The following is a 7,672-nucleotide window of genomic DNA, read 5'->3' as shown; positions in this document are numbered from 1 at the left end:
GCAAGCAAGGTTGTATCATCTGCATATCGCAGGTTGTTAATGAGTCTACCTCCAATCCTGATGCCACGTTTTTCTTCATAGAACCCAGCTTCTCGGATTATTTGCACAGCATACAGGTTGAATAAGTATGGTGAAAGAATATAACCCTGTTGCACACCTTTCTTAATTTTAAACCATTCAGTGTTCCTATGTTCTGTTCGAACTGCCTATTGGTTCATGTACAGGTTGCTCATGAACACAGTTAGGTGTTCCGGAATACTCATACTATTAAATCATTATGAATTGTGGGATTATGGATCATCTTTCTCATTGCTTAGCTGTACTTTGTTTCTCTTCAATGAACATGTATATTTTGTATCACAAATGTAACACGTTGAAAAGCTGTTTCTGGAGAGATAGGTTTCTGGTGATAGATCAGCACCACTAGCTTTCTTTCCAAACTCCCTCTCTGCTTCCCACAAACCAGCTCCACCCAACTTGCCCAGGACCCTAGAAAGGTTTGGAGTAGGTGGATGTGCAGCACAGCCATAGTCACTTAATGTTGAGGCACTGGGCTCCTGCCTCTTTTTACAGATGAGGGCCCAGAGGAAGTGACTGGCCCAAGGTCTTACAGTCACTGAGAAGGTTGGAGAAAGAGTGGGGGAGTCTACCAACTTCGCTGTTGTTTACTCTATACTGAAAATGTGTGGGAGTCCTTGGATGGTTCAGAGGTACCTCAGAAGAAAGTCCTGGCACTCTTCCTCCCAAATATCAGCCACTGAAAACTCTGTGGAATCAACTCAACAGCAGCTGTTTGGTTTTAGTTTGAGGATGAACTGGCCCCTTCCTTCCAGTCTAGCAGAGCCAGGGCAGACAGGGGCTTGCAGAATGGAGAGGGGAGCAATCCGGGCAGGGGCAATGATATGTGATATGGGTTTCACAAGTGGTATACTCACCACTAACGAGGGATTGTGACCTGAGAACATGTGTTTGGCTCCTGATTAGCCACTGCTTCTGGGCCTGGCTCTGGATTTAGCTGGGGAAGTAGCTCTTGGTTTGTACAAGCAGAAAACAGCAGCCTGCTTCCCTGGTCTTGCTGTCTTAGCAGCAGTTTGTGTTCAGATACTCGGAACCCACTATGCAAATGAAAATGCCCACTTCAGAGTACAGCTGTTGGCAAGCTGGCACCTTCTAGGTTTCACTAAGCACTTGGCTGAAGAGGTTCTGGGTGTGGTAGGGAATCTATGTGGATGAATTTCGGGAAGCGTCTTTTCTGTAAACAGAACTAATCATTCATCTTTCAAAGCTGGGAGGCTTCCCTTCCTGAGTTGGCCTGTGTCTCCAAGGGCACTGGGAATTAACAAGGCCAATGTCATGACAAGCGGGGAGCCTGGCTACACCCTCTTGTTAGTTTCAGCCCTGCTTTTAGTAGCAGAGACAGGAGGCAGGATGATGTGTGATTTTCAAACCTGAGAGACACAGACGTTCAGGAAGTGCAGGGTTCCCTGCAGAACCAGGCATGCTTTCTGCCCTGTGGGCTCCACTGAGAGCTGAGACCCTCCAGGGATGGGAGAGAAGGGGTGTGTGTGTACAATGTGTGGGAATGCATATGTATGGTGTGGTCAAACACACATGCATATGTATAGTACAGATATGTGTGCACATATGTGTGGGAATGCATATGTATGGTGCAGTACAGGTACAAATGTGTGTGCACGTATGTGTGGGAATGCCTATGTATGGTGTGGTACAGGTACAGATGTGTGTGCACGTATGTGTGGGAATGCTTATGTATGGTGCGGTACAGGTACAGATGTGTGTGCACGTATGTGTGGGAATGCTTATGTATGGTGCGGTACAGGTACAGATGTGTGTGCACGTATGTGTGGGGATACCTATGTATGGTGTGGTACAGGTACAGCTGTGTGCGCACGTATACACATGTGGTGTGTGCACATGCAGTGTGAATACTAAGTCACCCAGTCTCTATGAAGAACAGTTCATTCCAAGCTCCTTGGCCCTGTCTCGGCTGGTTTCTGAAGGAAGAGCTGGCGACTGCGGGCCCATGGAAATCATCTGTTACTGCCGAGGAACTGATACTAGGGGCACAGCTAGAGTCTCTCCACATAGGTGGGGGCTATGCACTGAGGGCAATCAAGCCCTGCCCCAGGGACCAGCCTCCACGTTAGCCCTTAAAATCACTTTTTGGGGCTGAGCTAGCAGTGCCATCAGTGTTCTGAAGAGTCTTAAACTTAGGGTAACAGATGGAGTGTTTAAGAGCACAGATCTGAGCCGGCGGCCCATGTTTGAAGCCTGGTGTTAACACTTACTGTTGGGTGACCCTGAGCAAGTTGCCTCAGTCTCCTCAGCTATAAAAAGGGCATAATTATACTGTTGACTTTTTTTGAGGATTAACTATGTTAAAACACATAACAAAGTGCCTGGCATGTCATAAGTACCATGTGAGGATTTATTATTCCTCAGAATTCATGGGAAGAGGAGCAAGAGGGAGGCAGTGGGCAGATATGGTTCAGGGCCCAACCCTATATGGGGTTATTATGAGTTGGAACTGATTTGACAGCACTTAACAACAACCATCACCGCAGTGCAGGTCCTGCAGATATGTGCATGACTGTTCTGGGAGGTGGGGTGTCACAGCTCCTCATAGTCTGGGGAGTGGGGGCCACACCACACCACACCAGACCCCAGGACTGTGATAGGAAAGCCTCAAGTCTGGGGACTCAAACCCAAGCTACACTGACGTCACTCACTCAGCAGCCTGAAGCTTGTCCCATGTAGGGCAGATCCTGACAAGCAAGCACAGATTAATGTGTGAACAAGTGATTCCATTGTACATATGTGCGTGGGCCACACAGGGTCTGCCAGGTGTGTTTGACCCTCAGTAACCAGGGCTCTGAAAGTATGCCAAGCAGCCACAAGGGGTAATAGCCTGAGGGATCTTACCCCTAACCCACTTCTGCCTAGACTGAGCTCAGTCAGAGGGGCAGCTGTGAGGACTCAGGCCTGGCCCCAAACGGGGCCCATCACTTGCTGGGGCATTGGTAGCAGCTGGGCTGAGGACTCAGTCACCCATAGCCCAGTGCACCTTGGGTGATGGCCAGGTAGGCGTCTGTTCATTGTTTCCGGTCTAGGGAGGAGACAGTAGGTAGAGATGGGGCAGATAAAAGGGGCTGATTCTGCCCCACTCAGTTCTAGGTAAAAGTCCCTGCTTATTCCCCATGCTGACTTTTCCCACCTTCCTCCTCCTACTCATGACCTCTAGGGTCTGACTCACTTTCCACTGTTTAAAGAAGGGAGTCTTTGAGCCACTGAGAGTGTGGTGGGGGTGGCCTTGAAGCCTTCAGTCCTGCTCCTGTGCTGGGCAGGAACATGTATAAACCACCCCAGGCTGTGGGGATATTTGTGAATACATTTATGAAGAACCATTCAGAAGATCAGAGAAAGAGCAGAAAAATTTTTTTGATGAGGCAGCTGTGAATGGTGACTGGAATATTTTAGGGAGATTTTCAATGAAAGGGCACTGAATATGGACTCAGAAGACTTGGGTTCAAGTCCTGGTTCTATCACTAGTGACTTTTCAGTGCCTCGGTTTCCTCACCTATAAAATGAGCTTAGTACATCTACATCTCCAAAATGACAATGTGAGATTTCCCCAGCACATCCTAGAGAGCTACATGAGTGGAGACATTAGGTAGGGAAGCCTCTTTTGTCCCTTAGGACTGCCAGATCAGAATCTATGCCCACCCTTTCACATTGACTCTTTCACAGAGGGTCAAACAGAGCAAAATGACATGCCCAAGATCCCAGGCTCGGCTGAGACTGTGGATACCTCCCCCTTACCCTGGCCCCAGGTATATTCAACCCTGGCCCATGGACCTGCCGTATCACTGGCCCTGCCCACTCACCCTCCTGCCCCTAGTCTTACCCTAACAGAGCTCCGCATGGGGCCCAAGTCATGGTTGTAGGCCTCTACCACCAGCACATAGGATGAGTTCTGTTCCCGGTCCAGGGGCCGTGGCCCACGCATCAGGAGTCCATTGCTGACATGAATCCGGAAGTTGTTGCCGTGGTTACCTGTTGGTGAGACAGATGGGGGTTATGGGCTCTGCCCTGGACCAGGATGCTGCTGGGATGGGAGAGAAGAGGGGTCCCAGGATTCCCAGAATATGTAACCTGTTTAAATGGTCTTTGTTGGGAGCTTGGCTCCCAAACCCACTATGGCAAGAAGTCCTCCAAAGATATCCCAGCCTGGCAGGGTTTGGGGAGTGGGGTAGAAGCTAACCCTCTTCGCTTCCTTGTGGGAAGGAAGCCTGGGTGTCCTCCTAGACCCCCACTCACTCCCATATCACAGGTGTAGATGAGTGAGATTTTTAAAATATTTCAGAGAGATCTGAGCCCTGAAAAATAGGAACTCAAACCAAATTCTCTTGTGGGTGGTTGGATCCAGGAAGCAGTGGGTATCTTTGGGTCAGTCCAACATTCGTTCCCTCATTTTGTGGTAAAAGAACCATGATTTTCCTCAGGGGGTCCACTCTCAGTACATGGGTTTGTGTAGGGGTGATTTTGTCCCTGATTGCAAAGGTGGGTGGATGGTGAACACCTTTTCTTCTCTAACCGTTGTGATTGGTTTGGGGCTGGGCACATGGCTCTGGTGGAATGAGCCTGAGCTTCAATCTTGGGGGAGTTTGAAGATGATGACGGTGGTGAGTGCTGAGAGGTATGAGGGACTTGGGAAGCAATGCAAACAAGAAGCATCCTTTCTTGACGTCGGCCTAGGCACATATAATGGCAAACATATTGGAGAATTTCCACTTCCTCCTTTGGCTCTGCCCCATGTGTACAGCCCTTGGGGATCCCTTGGCATCACCCCCTAAACAAGCTCTGCCAACCCTGCCCACTCACCATGGAGGATGCGGTACCACACACGTCCAAACTCGCCTTCGTCCGCATCTGTGGCTTTTAGCTGAAGGAGGATGAGATATGGGGTCACTCTGAATTCAACTCACAGGGAGAGAGGTGTTTGTGGTGCCTCTTTCCTTCCTTTCACCTCCCACGCCCACCCCCCTACCCAAACTCATGGATTCCCATAGTGACTGAGGGTGTGGGGAAGGAGAGGGACGCCTGTCTTTCTCGTCTTCCATGAGGACATCTACAGCTGAAGGCTCCATGCTGCCTTGCTGGCAGTGGGTAGACTATCAGCTCTGCCTGCTCCTGCGTCCTCCTCCAGGCTCTTGGGGGAAGACATGGGGAAGTAGATGGCGGCACTGAGGATCTGTGGGTACAGGCTTGAATAGGAATATATCCACAGTTCCCCAGGCTTTCAGCCTTTTGAGACCTCAGGAGTCCCATCTAGAATGGTTGCCTCTTGCCCACATTTTCTTGGTCTGAAGAAATTCTGGTCATACTAGGTACCAGCCAGGCACTGCAAATGGTAACAGTTAGATTGTGGAGCCCAGAAATCCCATCTCCTTAGAGATGGCTCCATATTCATTCACCATGCAACAGCACCAGTCTACTCTCAGATCCCTGACTGACTTGGCTGTATCTCAGGTGTATGTACTGTGTCCAAGTGGGACTTGGGGCTGTGTGTTGTTCTTACTGTCACTGCGAGTCACTGCCCACGCATGCTTAGCCCCCTTTAAAAGAAAAAAAAAAAAAAAGATTGGTTTTAGGCCGTAGGTAGAGCCAGAGCTGGCCCTGGGGCATGTCCTGTGAAGACAAGTACTGTACACACAGTTTACTCTCAGTATAACTAAACATGGAGATCAGGGCCCGGCTCTGAGACCACATGGCTGGAAAAACGGAGCCTGTGCTCTTTGTGGTAAGTTACTTCGTAATGTTCGGCACTTTCCTGCTTCTGGAATGGTACCTATTTTCTCTCTATTGCCACTTCAGTCCTGTGGTGAGCACCAGAGCTACCATGATCTTACAATCACAGAGGTGATCTTACAATCACAGAGGACCGGTTAATCTCATCCTTCTCTGGGATTTCTAACCGTGGGCCCAGAGAGAGAAAGAATGAGTCAATCTTTCTAGTAGTAAGAGGTGGGAGTGTCAACAGCACGTCCTCCCACCCCCTTACCTATCTGATGTCATCTACCACATCCACCCTCACTCACTCTGCTAATTGCTTCATGAACAACTGATTCCTTTGCCAGGAGACCAGAGCAATTAGATGGTGCCTGTCTACAATTACTGAACATTTTGATCACAGATTCTATAGAGGGATCCTGATCAAAAGGGATGCAGAGCAGATTAGAAATGTCATGGATTCCAGATACTCTGGAACTATAGTCCTGAGATAATCTTTAAACCCTGAACTGAAAGTAGCCCCTGAAGTCTCCTTTAAATAAAATAATAGCTTAGCTTAATTAGGAAAGCATGTCTGCTTTGAGCTTTTGCTTTTTTAAGAGTTCTCTGTATGGGATCACATTCACTGACAGCAGCTGTTTGAAAGATTAGAATTTAGGGGACAGGAAGTTGATGCTAATGGGGCGTGTTGGTATTAAATAAGAGGGTGCAGTGCAGTGGGTTCCTCTTATAGATGGTCTTTCTGGCCATGGGTTTATAATTCTGCCAAGATGATTGGCTAAGCCACAACCTCACAAAAGATTCGTCACTATACTGTACAAATTTGTTGTTGTAGCTGTTAAGTGTCATGGAGTTCGTTCTGACTCATAGCAACGATATATAGGGTTTCTGAAACTTTAAATCTTTTTGGAAGTAGAAAGCCTTATCTTTCTCCCGCAGAGCAGCTGGTGGGCTCAAACTGCTGACTTTGTGGTTCGCAATCCCGTGCTTATCCTACAGAGCCACTGGGCTACCATATAGTGTAATATAGGGTTTGTTACCTTTCAAGAATGGATTGTTTACTATGCATACTGAGTGACTGTGGCCTACTGAAGGGATTAGTCAGCTCACGGTCTGGCTGAAAGGACCATGACTTGAATTAAATACAAGGGACAACCCACAGAAGTTGGGAGAACCTCACGATCACCACAAAAAACCTGAAGCAGAGCACAGCCTTTGGACCTGGGGTTCCTGTGCTGAGAGTCTCCTAGACCCATGAGAGGGCATGTAACACTGAAGATGGCATGTGATGAGGAGAAATGGGGACAGCAGTATGAGTAGGGAGAACCATGGGACTGGGGGGCGGCTGCAGTGGGTTTGCAACCCATGGGGTGAGAGAGAGCTGTGTGTTCAGGCTGGAATGGGGTGCCTTTAGGTACTTGTCCACAGAACTAAAGAGCTGTAACATGCCTGACCTGACCAGAGACCAGAGCTATTGGCTGGCGTGGTCGAGTGTCTTAGGCTGGATTTTCTAGAGAAGCTTATTGATGTTAGGTGTTCTCAAGTTGGTTCTGACTCACAGTGACCCTATGCACAAAGAATGAAACACTGCCTGGTCCCACGCCATCCTCACAAGTGTCATGTTTGAGCCTGCTGTGCTGTCACTGTGTCAACCCATCTCATTGGGGGTCTTCCTCTTCTTCGTGACACTCCACTTCACTAAGCATAATGTCCTTTTACAGGCACTGGTCCTTCCTGATAACATGTCCAAAGTTTAAGAGACGGTGTCTTGCCACCCTGCTTTTTGAGCAGCACTATGGCCGTACTTCTTCCAACACAGATTTGTTCTTCTGTCGGTCCATGGTACTTTTTTTTTTTTTTT

The 7,672-nt window shown here is 48.5% G+C and overlaps 1 protein-coding gene across 1 annotated transcript in view; it reads right to left on the bottom strand.

The window, feature by feature from the left end:
* The window catches only part of CDH23 (cadherin-related 23), a 569,346-nt gene that overhangs the window by 106,028 nt on the left and 455,646 nt on the right, over window positions 1-7,672 (bottom strand). The window contains exons 29-30 of the mRNA XM_006835863.1: window positions 4,903-4,963; window positions 3,926-4,074 (exon numbers count right to left, since the gene is read on the bottom strand). Of these exons, the coding sequence (XP_006835926.1) occupies window positions 3,926-4,074; window positions 4,903-4,963 (210 nt within the window). The remainder of the gene's footprint in view (window positions 1-3,925; window positions 4,075-4,902; window positions 4,964-7,672) is intronic.

This window comes from Chrysochloris asiatica, unplaced genomic scaffold (assembly GCF_000296735.1).
Source record: "Chrysochloris asiatica unplaced genomic scaffold, ChrAsi1.0 scaffold00020, whole genome shotgun sequence".
NCBI lineage: Eukaryota > Metazoa > Chordata > Mammalia > Afrosoricida > Chrysochloridae > Chrysochloris > Chrysochloris asiatica.
This window is presented reverse-complemented; position numbering and strand designations above follow the sequence as displayed.